This window comes from Daldinia loculata, assembly GCF_022478755.1.
Source record: "Daldinia loculata strain CBS 113971 unplaced genomic scaffold F4817scaffold_25, whole genome shotgun sequence".
NCBI lineage: Eukaryota > Fungi > Ascomycota > Sordariomycetes > Xylariales > Hypoxylaceae > Daldinia > Daldinia loculata.
This window is the reverse complement of record NW_026054879.1, coordinates 143,116-164,023: the sequence shown is the minus strand read 5'-3', so window position 1 is coordinate 164,023 and position 20,908 is coordinate 143,116. Positions and strand designations below refer to the sequence as shown.

Here is a 20,908-nt window from a genome sequence, read left to right as displayed (position 1 = left end):
TAGCAAGTCAAGTCGATGGAATCCGGTCAGCATTTGAAATGTGGTGATTCGAGACCTGCGGCTATCTTCTTGACAAGCAGTGGCTCAGTGTGTTCGAGGCTATTACAGGAGAGCCCGTGTTGTGCATACGGCAGCAGCACATACATACGCCACCCTGGCAAAAGTCGATAAGGGCAGATGTGTGTATGTATGTATGTATGTGTGTATGTAGGTACCTATGTATGTATGTATGTGTGTGTGTATGTGTGTGTATGTGTGTGTATGTGTGTATGTACAAGTGTTATTCGTCAACGAGGAATGAGTGATTCACGACTTTTTAATTAGATAACTATAGAATTCACTTCGTACGATATTTTCTTATAAAGGCCTCATCATGAGCGTTGTAATATTACATACGGCGAAGCATGTTGAATTTAGCATCTTAGGTTTACAGATAGTTTATTAGGTTAGGTACCTGTCTCCGTCCTAATCCTGATGCCCTATTAGTCGTAAGCGGTAATTGGTAATAATCAACACGATGTATAGAAGCGAAAGTATGGATGTTTAGGTAGGTGAGGCATGTACCTGTATCTTACTGCGTACATGCGTACACATTACATGTAGAGGTTTGCTATTAAGACTGGACGTATTAAGACATAGCTAGGCCCGCCTAATCATAGGGTACCTACATAGACTAATAACGTTTATTACTCTAGGTGAGTTCGTTGATTCGTCAGGCTATGTACCTCTCTACCCTCTGTCATCCTGCCCTAGAAGCCGTAATCTAGAATGACCCCAAATCTGCGCGGCGACTTTTCTTTTATTTCGCGCCCACCAGCAACTGAAGTTGCACCCAAGCTAACGGAAGGTACCTACCTGCCTGCATGTATATTTGTATGTACATGAGGTATCCACAACCGACTGCGGCGGTCCAAGGTCCAAAGTCCTTCTTACGATACGACGTACCGAAGTACTTTTGTACCTTCCCTCTAGTTGCGACGACCCCTCCTCCTCCCGCACTGGTTTAAGCCATTCAAACACAACCTTTCCCACACATTCAATGTTCACCACCTCCCACCTAACCTACCTGTCTACCTTACCTACCACCACCTTACATACATCCTCTACGTATTTCTTCCCCTTCCCAACGTCCTCCCGCGCCCCCATCGCCACTTGCGAAGCCTTGTAAGTTCTTTTTTACTGCTTCTCAATCATCCATAGCATCCATAGCATTCCCCTCTTCATCAATCTGATGGCCTACCTCATCTTCCTACGGCCAACTAATTGCGGTGCTTGCAGTAATCGACCAAGTCGACCAAGTCGTACCTGAGGTGGTCGAGTCTTAGTATTTCTCAGACCATCATCCCACATAAGGTGAGTCCACTTTCTTACTGGTATACACAGTCTCCCGGCCACGTTCGACTGTGGACTGTGAGAGAAACCGATACCATTACCATTACCATTGCACTGGCAGAGAAATACTTCCTTTACTTATCTATCCGTCTACCCATCTACTTACCTACCTGCCTACCCGCCTACCTGTTTACGTGCCCGTCTAAATCTCACCTGCCCCGGTCTCTGTTCCCCGTTCCCCTACTACAAGTCTGCCTAGTCCTATTCTTATTTAGAAGTAAGGTATACCTAAGGTAGCTCGACCTTAGCTACCTATTGTACTTCGCTGCAGTGGACACTTAAAAAGTTTCTTTCAAGTCACGTTCCGTCATTCGACCATTGCAACCCCGCCAGAATCCCTACCTACATAACCTCCGCCCTCTCGCGATACTAGACCCTTCCATTTTCGTGAATTCACATAGGTCCTAAATAGTTGCATCTTAGGGAAATTTTCTTTGCACGGACAGTTGGGCACCTGTTATCCTCTGCCAGCACACCATACACCTGTCCTGGACCTAGTCACACTTGTTGTTGGACTGGACCGGCATTTTCAACTCAGCGTTGCCTCTTCCATTAGAGCGAGCGATTGACCCACTACTTCATCTATCAATTGCGATCGAGAAGCACTCCGACCCAATTGTCTATTGATTTGTCGCCCAACACGGCGTCCCGAACCGCGCGTCAACCGCCTCCCGTCTCTTCCTGCTGACGCTTGAGAGACGTCCTGGATTGTGCCATTTTGCGACCGAATCCGATCCGCCCTTAACCATGGCGCAAAACCGCCCGACAGCGGCTTTCAATACTCTCCGGATGGGAGGTAAGCTATACCAATATTTTCCTATCCACCGTACGCCTTGAGTGGTGCTAAGACAGAAGACAGAGGTCATCCGCGAAAAGGTACAGGACGGAGTGACTGGTGAGACGAGAGATCTGCAATACACGCAGTGCAAAATCGTCGGAAATGGTTCTTTTGGTGTCGTCTTCCAGACGAAGCTTTCGCCGTCGGGTGAAGATGCTGCCATCAAACGTGTTCTTCAAGACAAGAGGTTCAAGGTCAGTCTCACTGTTGAGTTGCGGGATATGTACCCCGCTCGTCTGCTAGTCTGCTAATGCCCGGCTGTAGAATCGTGAGCTCCAAATTATGCGTATCGTTCGACATCCCAATATCGTGCAGTTAAAGGCCTTTTATTATTCCAATGGAGAGCGTGTAAGTACACAAACTACGACGTAACAACAGGTAAGATAGCTAACCGGATACGTGAGCAGAAAGACGAAGTGTACCTGAATTTGGTACAGGAATTTGTACCTGAGACTGTTTACCGAGCCTCGCGCTTCTTCAACAAGATGAAGTCGACTATGCCGAATCTGGAAGTCAAACTCTATATATACCAGCTTTTCAGAGCCCTGGCCTACATTCATTCCCAAGGAATATGCCACCGGGACATCAAGCCACAGAACCTCCTATTGGACCCGAACACCGGCATACTAAAGCTGTGCGATTTCGGAAGCGCAAAAATCTTGGTTGAGAATGAGCCTAATGTTTCATACATTTGCTCTAGATATTACCGAGCGCCCGAGCTCATCTTCGGCGCCACCAATTACACAACCAAGATTGGTAAGCATCTATCCCTCTGTATCTAAAATCCTGACCATAGTAGCTTACGTCGCTTGTAGATGTTTGGTCGACTGGCTGCGTTATGGCGGAGTTAATGCTAGGCCAGCCCCTTTTCCCCGGTGAATCCGGTATCGATCAATTGGTGGAGATTATTAAAGTGTTGGGAACTCCTACTCGTGAGCAGATTCGTACTATGAACCCGAACTACATGGAGCATAAATTCCCGCAGATCAAGCCTCACCCGTTCAGTAAGGTGTTCCGTAAGGCAGACGCAAATGCTCTGGACTTGATAGCGAGGTTGCTGGAATACACACCGACAGAACGTCTGGGCGCCATCGACGCCATGGTGCATCCTTTCTTTGATGAGCTTCGAGATCCTAGCACGAAACTCCCGGATTCCCGGCACTCGAGCGGTCAATTAAGGGATTTGCCAAATCTATTCGACTTCTCAAGACATGGTGAGTTTAGTCCGGCTCTTCGCTCCTTTCTATTACAAGACTGATTGCATTTGGTAGAATTGTCCATCGCGCCGCAGCTAAACCAGAAGCTCGTCCCTCCTCATATGAAGTCTATCTTAGCGTCCCGCGGTCTCGATATAGATAATTTCACGCCCATGGCAAAGGCAGAAATGATGGCCAAGTTAGACTGAATTACGGTCGCCGCTTACGCTCTCATTTCACGTATGTATGCATCGTCGCCCGGGATTTCGCTACAGCATTCACTCACTAGCTGAGCCTGCAATGGCTTGAACTCGTCGGACCGACGTTTAATTGAACCCGCCGGATTGACAATAGCAATTCCTCGACCTTGGTGTGCATTTAAGGGAGGACAATCCAACGTATGAGTTAGGAGGAATGGGTTCTCCAGAAGTTTGGTGTGCTGTGGAAGTTTCCGAGGTGTCAATAAGCCTTTGAGAACGTCCACTTACTCGGTTTTAGTATCTCGGTTGTAGCAACAAGGGACAACTGCTTCAGTATCAGGCGCACTGACTGGAAGATGGCACGCACCGGACGTTCTTAGACTTCTCCTATGCATGACCGAGACGGCATTTGCTTTTATTTGTCTTGTTCAATAACTCGCTTTATCCTTGTGGTAGGGGACCACAAGGAGGCTGGATTCCCCTCGCGCGGTCTTCCGAGATATTCTCTACACAAGTTAAAGAAGGGGGATGAGATGGCGTATGTGTTATTCTATGAGTAGCGGGTGTGTGCAGCGGTAGTGAAATGGTGGTAGGGCGACAAGTGGAACATGATGTTGAAACCGGCAAGCTTCCGGCCCAGGGCAGCAATGGCATATTGGGGCTGGGCAATTTATGGAGACTCGGCATGACTTCAAAAAAGATTTCTTTTTCATTTCTTCCCTCGCAAGACGGACTCTGATGTGCGTCGAGAAGTGGGAAGATGGTTTACTAAAAAGGAGGACCGGGTCTTCTACTCAGACGTCAAGGAAACAAGCCAACTGCGGTTGCGGCACACAGCGATGAAGACACAGCTCTTGGTCCAAGAGAAAGATCAGATGGCACCACTTCGTACGATACTTGATGCGTAAAAAGCTACCCGATGACCGTGACCCCCTTGAATTCCGCCACTATTGTAACAAGGTCTCCATGCGTAATGCCTATTAACCGCGTTTTATTGGTAGTAAGTTATAGAGGTACGAAAGCAACGATATGTGTCTACCTAGATAAAGTCATTAGTAATTGATCACAATAGGCCAATTAGCCAGCCCTCTGATTGTAACTGGCTAGTTCTAGTTTAGATGTCGACTAGATAAGGCTTGCAAGGACGATATCTAGACATTCCACAGCCCTTACGCCAGGCTCATGGCGGGATTTAATAGGTATAATGTACCTAACCTATTGTCTACCTAAACGATTATGTAATCGGATAAAGCTAACAGGCAGGTACATCGCGATAAGATATGCCAAAGTTGAAATAGCCGAAGCTAAAGGCCCGTGCTTCTCTTTTCGCGCGTTGCGTGTTTCCATATAGTTATTCCATAGAACATCAAGTTTCAACTCGTACCACCTACCTATCCATTGAGGATAATTTCTTATGAATTCAACCCTTCAATCACTTCGGTTTCTTCTATCAACGTAAGATGGCAGATCATGATCGCAGACAGCCTGCTGGCGGCTATAACAATCGCAAAAGGCGTTACAGAGGTACGGAATTAGAGTGGTAGCTCGAACTGGTAGCTCGATCTAATATCGGTGCTCCCAGCCTCTCTCACCACTGTTCTAGGGACGTCGCTAAAAGAGCCTATATACTAACTTAGCTACCTAGATGATGATGATTACGACCGCCGACCGCAACGACGTCGCTACGACGCGCCGCTTCCCGTCCGCATACGTAAGCAGCTCCTAGGCCTAGCTGAATCTCCTTTGCGACGCTGGCACGAGGAAGTTCAGTCCATTGCCCATGTCCTCGCCGACAATTACGAAGATAAGGAGCTGCGCACAAGCTTCTTGGATCTAGTGCTACAGATGCTTATTGAGCAGCCGCTTAAGACCCCGTTCGTGGCAGCTGTGGTACTCGTCGCCAATTCGCTGAAACCCGACATACTAGGCGATCTTTTGACTCGGGTCGCTACTGCTATAGAGGAGAAGGTCATCATAGGCGAGTGGCGCGATGTGAAGCTGTATCTAAAGTTCCTGGCGTGTCTACAAAGCTCCCTGGAGGGTGATGGCGTGTTCCCTTTGCTTGAAGAACTCTTTAGTCGAGCCGTCGACCTCCAGACTGCCAGTTCTGACGATGTGAGTATACAATCGTTACTACATCAATATGGTTTACCTATGCTAACAAAACCCCCAAGACGATTGGCACAGAACTTGTCAAGATCATCCTTCTGACGATACCGTATATTATGGCAGCTGCGCCTGTCCAGTGGCAACAAAAGGCGGCTGAGCTGATGGATAAGACAGACGTCATTGCTTCCGAACCGCATGCGTTACAAGTACTAATCGACCCCTATCATGTTGAGGAGGGAACAGAGAGCCCAACCGCAAATATGAGTCTAATCGGGCTCCTACAGAAGCAGCTCCAAACCGAGGCTCTGAATGGTTGGGAGCTTTCGTGTCTTCCAAGACCATGGCAAATGCCACCCGAAGAGATCGAACAGCAGGAGAAGCTAGATAATGCAAAGAAGCATACCTTACCGAGCATATCCATTCCGGAGAAAGTCGTCGCCGGCCCTCGCCCTCTCTTCCCCGAGATCTACTTCTCGGTCTACGTTAACCAGGAGATCGAATCTGTTCCTCCCGTCAGTAGTATCGCGTCGTCACTGATCAGGGACGGGCTTCTCGATACGATCAACATCATGGACTTCAACCGCAGTGTTACGGCTCGCTTTCTCATAGACGTGGATTGCTATTTTGCTCCTGGCACATTCGTCAAGCGTGCAACTCCCTTTGATCGACTCCGAGATGTAGAAGGAGATCGCTCGACGTGGAAACCAGAGGATGTCGCTGTGGACGCTGTCTTTTCCCAAATATTCGCACTACCCGCGCCAGAACATAAACTGGTATACTACCATGCTGTTCTTACTGAGGCTTGCAAGATTGCCCCCGCAGCAGTCGCCCCAAGTTTAGGCCGAGCCATTCGGTATTCATACCAAAATACCCACCGTCTCGACCTAGAGTTGTGCTACAGGTTCTTAGATTGGTTCACTCATCATCTCAGTAACTTCGGCTTCATGTGGAAGTGGATAGAATGGGTAGACGATGTCAATCTCCCTGATATGGATCCCCGTAAAGCTTTCATCCTCGGCGCCTTAGACAAGGAAATCCGCCTTAGTTTCGCCCAGCGAATCAAGGGCACGCTCCCCGAACCTTACCAGGCCCTCATTGGGCCTGAAAAAGAGCAGGACACGCCGGAATTTAAATTCAACGACGACCGTAAGTTAAATACCTTCGTTTACCGTCAGCAAGCGACTAATCTTAAATCCAGACACTCCATTCGCCGCAGAAGGCAGAGAGATCGCGGCTCTACTCAAGCGCAAGGCTCCAGACGAGGAGATCCAGCCCATCATCGATCGTATCCACTCTGCTGCCCTTGATCAAGCTATCGATCCTCTAGTTTCTAGCACGGATGTTTTTATGACAGCCGTTTGCTGGGTAGGTTCCAAGTCACTGTCTCACGTACTTGCCTGCATTGAGCGTACAAAGGATAGGCTTCTTGATTCTGGGGCCGCTTCGGAAGCGGCCAGAGCGCAAATCATTACCGCAGTCGTCTCCTACTGGTCTTCTCACCCGGGTGTCGCGATTACCATCGTTGAAAAGCTACTGAATTACTCGATTATTACACCTGGAGCCGTTATCGACTGGGCATTGGCTAGCGATCGCGCAGGCCCATACGGGCAAGCGCTCAGCAAGTCTTGGGTATTCGAGCTGGTATTTAACACCGTAGTCAAAGTGACTAGTCGCCTGAGACAAGTTGTTAGCAGCGGTACAAGCGAGAATACCGAAGAAGAAGTGGCCAATATGCGCGAACTCTTCAAGAACATGGAAGATGCCCTGGTCAGCTGGGCACAAGGGACCAAAGACCAGATTATGGACCCTGTAGTATCGGACGGCGGAGAAGATATCGTTAAACGCTGGGGTGAGAGGTGGCTCAGAGTCTTTAGGCGGAGATCTGCCATCGAAGAGACGTTCTTACTAGAACACAAAGCGGACTCGTAAGATGAGATGTAAGATCCATAATTGGGGGTTTAGGAGTTGGGAATTTGGCATTAACAAAATCATGGGGGCTTGATAGCTTTTTCTCGTGCACTCACGCTTAGTCCTGTATAAAATTAGAATAATTGATTTAAGCCTTGACCTTACTTATAGTGAATACGTGCCCTAAGCTAATGATTGGAAGGTTGTTTTAAGCTATCGTAGTCCATTCCGTTACCACTCGCCGTGGTAGACAAGATATAGGATCGTTATAGATATTCCAACTCACCTGTTAAGTATATTATTTCAACCAGCAGTTAGATATCATCACGAGGGAGAATTCTAGTTGCTATTATGCACAGTAAGCCTCTTGTTAGAGTTATACTAATAAAATATACAAGCTACAGAATTAAGGGTATCTTAGGTTAAGCCTTTGTCTTCATAAACATTAAAGGAAGTCGATTCTTTAATACAACCCCAGAATCAGTGCTAGGTTGTCCACTGGGGCAAGTAGAACTTGACGTTTTCGTATACGAGAAACGTAACCCAGGTCGCAGGGAGGACTCTTACCACCCCAGGTACGATCCCACGGTAGAAACCTCGCCATCCTTCTTCCGTCCACGTTCTCGTCACGACTCCTTTAATACCCCTTCCGAACCTCGTATCGGCATCGTAGTTCTGTAGACGGCTGCGGATGACTTGGTAGGGATATGTAACTGCTCCGGCGACCAACTTGGCGACGCTGGAGATCACGAGGGTCGCCTCAGTACTCATCTTCTGTCTTCCTAGGCTGTCCGGTTCCGGGCGGCTTGAGAAGGGGCCCCGACGCGCAAAGTACAGTCTTTTGACTGGGTCGTAGACGGCAAATTGCACCGCTCCATGAGCTACGCCTAATAAGCTAATCCCTAAGCCTCGATAAAATCCCCTCCAGCCTTCGTGGCGTAAGAGGTGAGCGGCGCCGGCCCGCATACTCGGATACGCGCCAGCGGCGGTCCGGTCGGATGATAGCATGCGTGTCTTCATTACCCAGATGGGGTTCGTCAAGACTTGGGTGATGAGACCGGCCAACCCCGAAGACACGAAATAGTCCCGCGGTGCGAGCGAGGCACCTGGAGAAGCCTTCAAGGCTAGGAGGGCACGCTCGGCCCGGGCCTTAAAGAAGAAAAAGGAAGCCCAACTAGAGGCATTTCCAAGAAGGTTAGGCGTGAGACCTCGGTAGAGAGACGCTACGGGATGTGGCGTCTGCGTCAGGGAGCGGATCAACGACACGGTGGTGAGGGGCTGATGAGAGGTGCGCTGGTAGACTATGCGGCGGGGTTCAGCATGCGGTCATAGTACGACGGGGGCGGGAGGTACCGTACTCTGCATCCGGGTCTTGACGATGTCGAGCGGATGGACGACAAGTGTGGCTATAGATCCCGCGGAAAGACCGGCGACGGTCTCAACGGATGCGGGAGAAAGACCCGCATGATTCTGTGGCATAGAGGTGAATCTATATAGAGCCTATTGCATTATTATAAGACTATTCCGATTTACGCGTAGAAATATCTCCATATCTTGATTCTTGGAAGAAGTTTCTTTTCCCTTTTTCGAGTAGTAAGATTATGTAATCATAAAAACCTACCAACTAATATGACTTCATTGAGGCTTAGGTAACCAAAATACGGATTACTTTACCTAAAGTTAGATTTAGTCGCTTTAAATGCATATATTGTTAGTAGTGTATAATTCATTATTCGCATTGTACGGATTACCTAAAATTGTGAATCGCGAATTGTACGTCTAAACCATTGTGCAATGCGCATACTCACAATTCAAAGTCGACACAATATTTAATTATTCACACGCGGCTTCACCCACTAATACCCACGGTAGTTATAGTCCAAATAACCTCAGTCACTTTTCGGGCAAGTCGCAATAATGTCTACTACAACGGAAACGGCTCCGGTCCAAGTCGAGGTCCCCAAGCTATCTATGGATGTTGAGTTCACGTAAGTATCCCCCACGTATATTAATATATATAGATATAGATATCTATCTAGTGGGAGTTATACTAACGATAGCTTAGAGGCGGCTTGGAGATGCTATTTTCAGATCAGCGTCGTCATTCCATCTCCATACCAGCTGCAAACAAAGATGGCAAGCCGGCAACTATTGCTGATTTGATCCATCATTTATGTGAACATACCATGAAGGATGCTCGCAAGGACCTCTTCGTTCTCCAAGATCACCTGTACGTTACTACCCTGACCTTGCTGCAATCCCTATTTTACCCGAGCATCTACAACAGCCGCATACTTATGCATTATCACCTTATCAAAACGCATACTTGGCGAGCTAGCTAATACGTCAACGTAGCCGGCCTGGTATCCTCGTCCTGATCAACGACGCAGACTGGGAACTAGAAGGCGAAGAGGCTTATGAGATACAAGCAGGGGATAATATCCTATTCGTCTCTACGCTGCATGGCGGGTAACGCCGCTTCTCTCTGTCCGAATGCCGAATTACACCGCTATTCGGAAGCTGAAAGCGGCCGTTACATTCGTCATATCTGCATCACGTCTTGAGATAGACAGCGATGGACAGCCTTGGGTGCCTTGGGTGCCTTGTGTAGAACCCAACTTCGTTCAGACTGGTGATTCGACATCTACGACTAGCTTCTCAACAACTTGCCTCAATTTTTTCACCCCGCCTTCATGCATGTGAAGCGCTGCCAGTCACCTCCAACCGGGCCAGGTGCCGTTGTTGTGAATTACATAGTAGAAGAATGTTGCGGCTAACTCGGTTGTCATGTCAAGCTTCATGCAATGCCTCCCACGATCGGTGTTCTGGCTGCCTAGTAACAACGCAAGGCAAAGACCCGGTACCGTGGCATGTCGCCATAATAAACCAGATCTATCACATTTTCCCTTGAACTTAACCGTTCATCTAAAACTGGCTTGCGTTGATCTACCGCTGTTTCGGGACTTATAGCACATAATCCTCGTCCATATCTAAAGCTCCGCGATAACAAAAACATGATGTGTCGAGGAATGAATAACAGTGAATCTCGCCTCGATAAAGGATATGATTAGCTAAGAGAATTGTAGGACCCTCCACACATTTGAAGCCGGTGTACAGTTGAGATCGATTAATCGATAATACAGATCATCTCATTCGCTCATCTGCAAGCAGGGATCCCAAAGGAGCTATTTGCAGGAACGGACAGATACGTACAGACATGGCAGGTGACCCAGAATTATTCATAAGATGAATATAGATTGCATGATGAGATTTCATGTTTATTTCAGCGACTCGTTGAAATCAGCCTCCCGAGTTGGGAAAGCCGAGCCATGATTTTACCACGGATAAGAGCCTCAGCTTTGGCTCGACCCCCGAGGGTAGCCCGCATCCTTTAACAAATGAGGCATTTGTCGTCCCTCGGTACGGAGCGTCATTCACTCGTCAATGACTTTGCTACCTATTCCTGCAGACCGCCTTCATGAGAAAATCATCGTGAGTACATAACACATCTACGCATACATACATATACCTACATACATATATTGCAGCTAGCATTGTGGCAAAAGAGACAACGCACTGGAGTTCTTACGCGCTCGGAACTTGCAGACCGGCCACTTCGAGGTCGCCGAGGGTCAAATCCCCGCCCCTTGATGTATACCTATAGCCATCGCCACGAATGCCTGTCGTGTCTCTATCACATCCACACCATATCAGATCGCCGAGGCGATCCCGAGAATTGTAAGCGCCGCACCGCATTGTCAGGAGAAGAGTTGCAACGAGGAATAATATAACTAGTAATGATGACTTCGAGATTACACTATCAAGCAAGATGTCCTACATATCTTTCTCTCCCCGGGGCCTGGACTCACTCCACGTGCCTGACCAGGAATAACAACAACAATAATAACAATAAAATGCGATGATTTCGAAACTACCAATAAACTCCGCCCGGGTTTGCACTCCTGGAAGGTCTAGTAACCTTTGATGCAAATAATCTGGTATCTCCACCGCGTTTCCCATGGCTTTATGCAAAACGTGAATAATTGTTCCCAAAACCCGGATCCTTGGGTTTGTTTTATTTTATCGTTCTATTCTTTTTTCGATGCGCCGCCGCGGGTATTTCCGCCTGATTGGTAAAGCAAGGTAAGGCCGCCCACCACCAATGCGTATGTTGTTTCGTCTGTTCCGTGTCCACCAGATTATGTATGCATCTATTCTCTCTCTTGCTATCGTGCCCTCCTCCATCCCGACTGCTACCCAAGCCCAGGTAGCGTGCCTTTTTTTCCACTTTGTCGTGTTCCCTTTCGGCCCTGCCGTCCGCGTTTGGATGTGGATGTGGATGTAAGTGTAGATAGCCGAGCCGAGATCGAGTGTAACCCGTCGATGAAACCTGAGATATTATATAGTGTGCCCCTATTGGGCAGGTAAAAAAAAATCGTTGCATGAAAATTGAAAGAAATCGATGGTTAAGGAAATCCCACTTCTGCTAAATCCATGCGGCCCTGGCTGCATAGACAGCATCGACAAGATAAGTGTGGAGTCGAGGCGGTTGATCAGAGAAGAAGTCCCTTGTCGTCTCTTCTCGATCAACTACCAGTGCCCTGATTAGTACAAAAATGTCAATAACACATCCTACTAACCTAATAACCTTTTTTATCTTTATTTTTTTTCTTCCCTCTTGTATATTTGTGTTAGGCTTCCGGGAAAGGAGAGATGGTGAATAAAATAGATGGCTAGCCTCCCCTGGATTAACAATGTGTGGTATCTTGAATTTAAAGAGAACACCACCCAGAAATCGATATATATGCGCGCGGAAGAAAGGTACATGGGTTAGACCTTCGTGTCTCTTATATTGATACTCGAGAAGTGCCCGCGTTTTTGTGTTGGTCGTTATTGGCGTGATTTTATATCCGTAGATAGATATATATATATATGAGTTAATAGCCTCTATGGTGAGTAGCGAATGCACTACCGTACTGGTCTTCGTGCATAATGCTAGAGCTGCGGGAGGCGGTGGTAGTTTCGCTGGCGGAAATACTTGCTTGATCTATATCATACTGTCCATAAGCAGTATGATGATCGCGAGGGTCTACCATATTGCTTGGAAGGCCGTTTCTAGACATTCCGCAGTCGCCATAGTCCTCGGCGTACGGAAGGCCATCTGACGCGGTGTAACGCAGTTGATACATGTGGCCCTGCTGGGCAAGTGGTGGAGTCTGGGAAGCATAGGGTTGTGAATGGCCCGGCGTCACCGAGCTCTGGCTTCTTCGGACGCCTTTGTTCTTGCTTCTGTGTCCTCGGCCTTTGATGCCCTTGTTGAGGTTTTTATATAGCTCGGCAAAGTGTTTGAACATCCTCGCTTCCTCTTCCGAGAGCTCCTCGCTGTTGGCCATATTTTTGAACCTTCGTGTAAGCCTCTTAATGGTTTCTGTATGATAAGCGTTGTGGTGAGTCTGTGCTGGGGGATTAGTACTCTTGTGTTGTTGCTATAAATATATTTCACGTACCTTCAAGTTCCCCCGTTGGCTGAAAGTCTTGTGGCATCCGTCAAGCAGACACATGAAAGGCTTGGTTCGGAAGTGCGTACTTCTATGCGGCTTCACGTTCCCTAGTTGGGCAAAAGCCTTTTGGCAGATGTCACACCGGTATGGCTTCTCCCCAGTGTGTTGCCGGATATGTGACTGATTTACTTGTTAAAAAAATAAAGCCCAAGATCATGTTGCTTGAGGGGATCCATACCTTCAGGTTGCCTCTCTGGCTGAATCCTAGGCCACATCCAGGCTCTTCGCATATCTGGACGGAAGACAACGTTAATGACAGTACTAATAGAACTTGGGGTGAGACACCATACAAAGGGTTTTTCTCCGGTATGGGCCCGTTTGTGGGTTTCCAGCTGAGTCTTCTGGGCACATCGTTTCCCACATCCCTTGAAATCGCAAACATAGCGCTTCTGACGGTCCTTTCCGCCGCGACTGACTGTAGGGCTCCTCTTTTCCGGGCTACAAGGCTTCCTGCGCAAGTTGAACTTCTCTTCGTCCTGGTGCGGAGGAGAAGGGTAAGAAGACACTCCAGAGTCGAACTCCTCGTTAGGTTCGCTCTTCAACTGTATGGCCTTCATCATGGTATCTATTTCGCTGTGGAAAACCACCTCCTGAGCCCTATCTTCGGGGACATTCCGGGCAACGGTCTTGGATGTAAGAGGAGGACATGGAGATGGAGAGGGAGATTGCTGAATATCCACCTGTGACTCGTACTTGATCTGAATCCTTCCTTCTGACTCTACCGGGTGCGCTTGGTATGGATCCTGTTGATACCCAACATGTATTCCTCCAGTATCCGCTGGTATCGTACACGGAGGTTGACATTCCTCCTGATAGTGTTTATAAGATGGGATGACGGGAGGGGACGGAGGTGTGTATGGACCGAACGTGAAGTGATTGCCGGGTGGATATTGCGGTGTCTGCGGGCTGGTAACAGGAGTTATGGCGGTATACGTATTTCCTACCATGAACTGGGGAGGCATGTCCGATCGGGGCATGGACGCGGTGCTCGTTTGGCCTTGGGTATATTGCATAAAGCTTGACGGGTCGACCATCGGGTAATCTGCATTTTGCTGTTGAGGAACCCACCGCGCCCAAGTATTGGGGTCCGGTGTTTGAGCGGTAAGAGCCAGTTTGACGGTTAGGGGGACTAGTTTTGCAATAAGCAAAACCGGTCAGCCAAATTCACGATAGTACTAGGCCAGAAATTGTTTGCTAGATCGCAGTGTTAAGATAGAACTGTGTCTATTAAACACGTCTGATGTTCAGGCTTCGAAGCTATGATGATAGGCGTATTGTCGTTGATTTCTGAGCGGTATAATATGATGCTAAATATGATGCTTTAAAACAGAGAGCCAACCAGTACAGGAACGAAAATATGAATAGACGGTTCGCTAAATAAATGAAGAGGCTTAATGTTCGACCGAGTAGGTCTACGATGGTACCACCAAAGTCCAGAAGGGAGGAACTAGATCTTGGGTCTTCGTGAAGTATATATCTCTTCGAAGAGCGGGTTTAGTGATGTGCAACTAGGGGCCGATCTTGGATAGCCAACGGGTTGGGGACGCCAACTCTCGGAGATCAGATCTTGGAACCGCCAAGATACGCGGAGAAGCTTAGACTCCTCGCAATAGAAGCTGAATACGATGTAAGTGGTTAAGTATCAGAGACGGGCTGGTGGAGTACACCATCTCTTGCCTCATATCGAAAACAACCCCACCCTAGTAAACCATCTTCCCTGGGCTTAGAAACATAAACTAGGATACCTGGGACTGAGCCAGCCTGGTTCCTTTCTACACAGTAGTAATATGTATACTAACGTGCTAATGGGAAGAGGAGAGGGTTACCAAGGGGGGAAAAGACCTGTCCGTCAGATAGCCACCAAGGCAAGTGGCAGATCGCCGAATCTGCACACTAGGAGCAAGTAGCTCGACGAGAGACACATTCACCATTCACAATGCATGCGCACGATTAGAGATAAGCGGTGGAAATCCTAATGCCGGCCGAATCAAGTAGTACGTGGGGACTACCCGCAGGATTTCTTGCCCATTCAACGCAGGGGATATACGTATATGTGTGTATACCTACCTAACCTGGGCTTCTATGAGCTATGTATACACCTGTATACAATAGGTACATACAAACTAAGCCGGATGAATACCAAGTTCGATACCCGCCAGTGATAGACACGCCTTCTAACAGCGGGGACGCCCTGCGGCGGCATCCACCTCGACCGCCTAGACAATAGGTGTACCTAATGTTAATGTTCAGAGCGACACGTCGCCCATGCAATTAGCCATATATGATTCTCGAAACTCAGCTAGCCCGCAGAGCCAGAGACGATTTTGTTTGGCTCCCCACGTAGTGTGGCATCCAATCCGTAGCTAGGAAAGACAGGGGTTGGCGTAGGGGGAGGGGGGGTCTGGATGGTACTGTGATGACCAGAGATGTACCTCACGTAGAGGCACGAGAGGGCACGAGAGGGCGGGATCGAAAAGAGCTATGGAAATCCCAATAGAGAATATGGGAAACCCTATGTTCAAGGAGCGGAGACCGGGCCTCCCCCTTGTAGCTGGAATTTCCTGCCCGTCGGGGCAATTCCGCCAGGAATACATAACCCCCCCAGCCCCTTGACCTTAGCTTAATTGATCGAGTCATACTTGTTCGTACGCATAAATTGCTATCCTGTCTTTGTATAGCAGCCAGTCTAATATGGCTTGTTCCAGCGTGATGGATAGCCCTGGTCTCTCAAGTGCCACCATCTGCTAAGCAAATATGACAGAATATCATGTAGATCTCGTGTAAACATCTCTTCGCCTACCAACCTAGCAGATGGGGGTCTCGGAGTCGCACACGACGACTAAACAAACGGGCTTCCTACTGGATAATTCATCATGTATAAGGGTCATAGCAACGGAGGAAGTTGCCAAGGACACACTATATTCCCCAGTTTTCAATACGTGGTACTCTCTCATCTGGTAGATCTATTAGCTTGCCCTCCGCCTGGGCGTCGAAAGGTTATTGCAATTGGTCTTCTGTCGGAGGCGGGAGTAGCCGTTCAAAGTCGCATCGCTTTTACACTGGGCTTGACCAGTCGTAAGGCCGAATTCATATTTCGTGCGCACAATAATACAAGCTAATGACGTACGAGGGCGTACGCCTTCAGGAACCAAATTAACTAAGAGGTATTCCAATATAGGCAAGGAGAAGAGAGGCGGCAACATCCACCCAGCTGATGTGCTGATGTGTGGGAAGGGAGCGAGCAGGGGACGAGGATGTCCACACATAGAATTTCGAGAAGTTAGGAACAGCCACTTGTTGTACTGTGTAAGATACCCCCTGTCCTAAGTAGAGATCGATTGTACTCCAACGAGCAAGGATTACAGATCTTACTAGGTTAGAAACTATCTAATCAAACCGAAAGTATGGGCATGCTCTTATTAGTGCTATCCATTTACCTAGTTTACTTATGGCGCAAGGATTATCATATTAAAATTGAAAAGTATTCTCTTTACCCTAGTTGACAGTTACACAATTCACGGCCCTACCGCTTCGAAATATTATCGACCCTCCTGCTTTAGTAGGCAACACAAAAACCGTTATGTTTATCAAAGCGTACGGTACTTGTACGCAGATAGCAGTTGATTACGAGGGAACTAACCGTCCTAATCCTCCGTGCTAGTTAATGAATACCTCCTGTACTACCTCCTAAGATCACATCATGAGATTACAGCAGTAGTTATGTATTTTGTTTTAAGTTGAATTGTTCACCACGATATGTTGTCATCTTAGCCAGTCAATTCTCCCAAGAGGTTCGCCCCATCTAAAGCGGTACATATGTATGAGCGAATGCATGCTAAGCTTCTTAGATGTTTTCCACAAGGTGAAATGTTTTGGTTAGATTGTACAACATTGCCCTAGGACATAATGACGAGAAAGGCAACACTATCGAAGTAGAACAATTCTATTCGTGATAATCGTCCGTATGTACGACGTAATTAGATTGCCGGGTTCCTTATAACGTCTGTTCCAGAGTCGGGAGTTGGTTTAGCTTATGTCTCACAGCGTGCGCCAAGAATCAATCAATTTCATGGTCGCTCCTCCACCGCCTCGTATTGTATGTGATCATCTCTCCGTCTCGTCAGCTTCACTGTTCGCATGTTAATAACTCTCCTACGTGCTAGACCTGTTAAACACTCAGCCTGGCAGCGTGACCTCTACTCGGGCTCCGAGAGCCGGCATCGTGTGATTCCCCTAAAACGATATTTTAACTTACATGCCATTCATTCCACAGTAGTGGTTCGATGCAAGCCACGTGGGTCTCTACCTGGCGATCACTGGGAATCTCCGGAAACTCCTGATACCTACCCCAGATTCGGTCCCGTTGGGCGAGGCAAGGCTACAACGCGTTCGCACTCGGACGAGCAAGCCACGATCCAGACCTCGAAGGATGGAGCGCCGAATCTCTCGGGTTGGTGCAGAAATCTCAGCTTGCTACACTTTACAGGGGGCGAGCGCAATTGATTGGGATTCGTCGGTTGACGAGTGATCTCTCGAACGTTTCAAGTTGTGGACGTAAATTGACAAGGGGATAACATATTTTCAATCAAGGGATAAGTGATATATCAATTTCTTGGCAGCTCTTAGAGAGCCTGACGGGTAGGGTTACAACTTGGACTAATTTATCCACAAATCGGTCGCTAGGAGATGAAAATATTTGGGACTATAAACAGTTTGAAGAAGCGAGGCTAAGACTTCACTTCATACACAAACAATTTACGAGACGACAAGCATCTCGGTTGAATAGAAGTGAGGATAACCAGGTACGCAAGTGTTCCCGCTTTAATCTCAACGGGAACGATCCAGAATTAGGTGAGCGGTTGTACACTATGTATGTGTGTAAACGTATCCATGCTGGTAAGCATGGGTCCTTGTCGACCTAGTTCCCAGCTGGCTGGTTGCGGTAGATCCATCCCGGTCCATGAAGATTGATTGGTTTTCTTCAATCTCACCATGGAACTAGGGTCAGAAGACTTTTTGTCCAGCTACAAATTCACATATAAGTCTATAACATTATACATATTAACCGGAGGGAATAATACCCAATATGAAAGATTAGTGTGATAGTTAGCGAGAAGCGGCTTAATACGATATCTCCGAGAAGCTATCTAGGTATAAGTATACGAAAGGAAAGAATTGGGGTTAAATTATAGGAGACTGTCGGATTTAACAAGGGACAAGGGACAAGGGACAAGGCTTACATACAAGGAATGGGTATTATTGCCCACTCACACAATTTTCATTAGACCGCCATCTAGGTGGAATTCACTACGAAGCATTCATCAACTGTCTCTCCGTGTGGCTCACCGCTAGCTAAGCTAAGGGTCTTTCGAGATCCGACTAACGTATTAATTTTCTCTTAATTAATATGTTCCGTCATTAGTACCTAACGTTTCGTCAATGTTTTTGACCCTGTAGCTATGATGTGATGAGTAAATTGGAGACTTAATTGGCACGCTTAATTAGTAGTTTGATGTGATATGTGAAAACGGTCCAAGTGGACGTGGGGGGAGGGGCTTTTTGCCGGCGCCGATATCACCTTCAACGATTTTAGCTAGCAAGACGGAAAATATTGAACGGGTCAGATATCCGGATTTCTATACATCCGAGCATCCAATTACGCCTTTTACCTTGACTACGAAAGGCAATATTTAAAAAGCCACCATTCTTAAAGAGGCATAAACCCCACAAACTGCAAAAGATTATTTGATTACTGATACGATACTTAGTACATGGATACATATACTACCTACCTAGGTTAGGTACGTAAGTAGTTTTCAGCAGATAGTAACGGACGCGGGGAGTGGTCTGTCTTGTCGAGCTGAAATGTACATACTAATGCACGGGGTAGCTTAGTTAGACAAGATCCTCTTTTACTGTCATATATGTTTTAATATTACAAGGTACTATCCTTATCGTTGTTTCGTACTTGATATTAAGTACGTAATATTAAGTATTAAGTACCTTCGACACTTTTCTCAAAGCCTCTATTTTAAGCCATAATTACTATGTATTAAACAAACTATCGTAGAGTTGATGGTCCGTGCTTGGAACACAAGGCCGACTATATTTGGTAGTAATGACACTACGGGCACTATGTATAAGCTCTACTTAGTAACACTAGTGACTAGTACTAGTGACTAGTACACTATGGGAACTAACTTGGTATTTTTATTTATTTCTAATCCGTTTCGGTGTTGGATCCAACTTTAAGCTGACGACGATTTCGCGTTACATAGTTTCTTAAGTTTTTTTAACTGACTATATTTTTCTTACTTGTTACCCATATGTAATATACAACAGTCCCTTCATTAATCAAAAAGAGATCCCCTCGCAACCATCATGTTACATCATCACATGATGCGAATACTCTGCCGATAATGACTGAGTCGGGCGGCGTTGCGGCGCAAATAACGAATTAAAAAAAGCCTCGCGCGCCCAATGCTCAGGAACACAGGCCGTGTTCTAGAAAGAATATAAGCCTCATATCTAATATAAGTCGATATCGATAGACTGACCTACATAAAGTGTGCTCGATGATACGTCACATACATACCGTACACTACATACATAGGTACCTAGAGCAAATGCTAATCTGTCAACCAAGATCGGGTACTGCCAGGGATCTGCGCCTCCGAACTGGCACCCTCTTTTTTTTTTTTTTTTTTTTTCTTCCTTCTCAAGATAACTAGGTACCCTCTTCGCGGAAGAGAAAATGACTATTGACGCCCGCCATCGTTCCCGCTGCCGCCCTTTCGGGAGAGACGTGCGGAAATAAACGGTGTGCAACACCTCTGGCCGGTACAATACGGTGAATGCGGGTCTGTGAGACTTTCAACAGCCTCTCGAGACCCTTGAAAGATTCTAGAAACTAAAATTGAAACGCTCCTTACTTAGTCTCGTCCGACTCGTCCGACTCGTCCGAGTTAAAGACCGATTTCCCGCGGCGAGATCTACATACCTATCTAGTTCCTCCGCGGTCACGTCGTTTCCGCTCCACCAGCGTCAATCACGGGAATTTCCTAATTGTCCATCATTTTTTTTTTCCTTAGGTGCAACGAACCCCCCTGCCAAGAACCACAAACTATGTACTAGAGACTAGAAGTATGTGTGTGCGTATTTCTCAGAACTAGGTCGGAACTTACGGCTATCCGAAGATCTATCATATATCATTCTTGGGCGTTTTTGGGCGCCAACAAAACGTTGAAACCCCTGGTCGCACGCCTTTTTTGCACAGGTACTGCCCAATCCTACCGCCCCTTCTGCTTCTTCTTACGGCCATGAGCCCTCCAGGTTTAGCCACCGCATTCAAGGGAGAGAAACAAGACCCTGACTAGCTTACCAAGCTCTGTTTTATTATACGGCGTTCGCTACCTCTTCCGAACAAGTGTTTATTATTTGTCATTTTCTAACGTGGGTGCTATACGTAATGTTAAGGTATATTCGTAACTAAGCCGCAGCCAGGTGGCTGTCCCACGGACGTCGCCGCAAATACGAATTGTATTATGTAGTATGTAGTAGAAGAGAGAAGAAAAAAGGATACTCGGGGGGGGGGGGGGGGGGGGGGGGGGGCCATTCCAAAGCATCACACGGGTGGTGGGGGTGTGCGGGATAGATAAAGTTTGGGGAGGGGGTCGGGTGTGTGAACGGCCACAAACACACCAC

The 20,908-nt window shown here is 47.3% G+C and overlaps 5 protein-coding genes across 5 annotated transcripts; 3 read left to right on the top strand and 2 right to left on the bottom strand.

The window, feature by feature from the left end:
- Positions 1-2,139: 2,139 nt before the first annotated feature.
- On the top strand, positions 2,140-3,635 carry F4817DRAFT_315985 (kinase-like domain-containing protein; the record flags this gene model as incomplete). The annotated part of the gene is made up of 6 exons (XM_049300607.1): positions 2,140-2,188; positions 2,252-2,424; positions 2,495-2,578; positions 2,638-2,986; positions 3,046-3,444; positions 3,502-3,635. The coding sequence occupies 6 exons, from the start codon at positions 2,140-2,142 to the stop codon at positions 3,633-3,635; spliced, it is 1,188 nt and encodes a 395-aa protein (XP_049158936.1).
- A 1,225-nt stretch (positions 3,636-4,860) lies between these two features.
- Positions 4,861-7,803, top strand: F4817DRAFT_337778 (MIF4G like-domain-containing protein). The gene is made up of 4 exons (XM_049303338.1): positions 4,861-5,150; positions 5,272-5,741; positions 5,801-6,881; positions 6,934-7,803. The coding sequence occupies exons 1-4, from the start codon at positions 5,087-5,089 to the stop codon at positions 7,662-7,664; spliced, it is 2,346 nt and encodes a 781-aa protein (XP_049158935.1). The 5' UTR covers positions 4,861-5,086; the 3' UTR covers positions 7,665-7,803.
- A 296-nt stretch (positions 7,804-8,099) lies between these two features.
- Positions 8,100-9,260, bottom strand: F4817DRAFT_109762 (mitochondrial carrier). The gene is made up of 2 exons (XM_049297470.1): positions 9,002-9,260; positions 8,100-8,944 (listed from the first exon to the last, which is right to left on the bottom strand). The coding sequence occupies exons 1-2, from the start codon at positions 9,120-9,122 to the stop codon at positions 8,130-8,132; spliced, it is 936 nt and encodes a 311-aa protein (XP_049158934.1). The 5' UTR covers positions 9,123-9,260; the 3' UTR covers positions 8,100-8,129.
- A 300-nt stretch (positions 9,261-9,560) lies between these two features.
- F4817DRAFT_315982 (ubiquitin related modifier 1) lies at positions 9,561-10,116 on the top strand (the record flags this gene model as incomplete). The annotated part of the gene is made up of 3 exons (XM_049300606.1): positions 9,561-9,631; positions 9,709-9,873; positions 9,999-10,116. 3 exons carry the CDS (start codon positions 9,561-9,563, stop codon positions 10,114-10,116), a joined length of 354 nt encoding a protein of 117 aa, XP_049158933.1.
- A 2,217-nt stretch (positions 10,117-12,333) lies between these two features.
- On the bottom strand, positions 12,334-14,444 carry F4817DRAFT_109757 (uncharacterized protein). The gene is made up of 4 exons (XM_049297469.1): positions 13,495-14,444; positions 13,383-13,436; positions 13,151-13,324; positions 12,334-13,096 (listed from the first exon to the last, which is right to left on the bottom strand). Exons 1-4 carry the CDS (start codon positions 14,236-14,238, stop codon positions 12,581-12,583), a joined length of 1,488 nt encoding a protein of 495 aa, XP_049158932.1. The 5' UTR covers positions 14,239-14,444; the 3' UTR covers positions 12,334-12,580.
- Between the last annotated feature and the right edge of the window lie 6,464 nt (positions 14,445-20,908).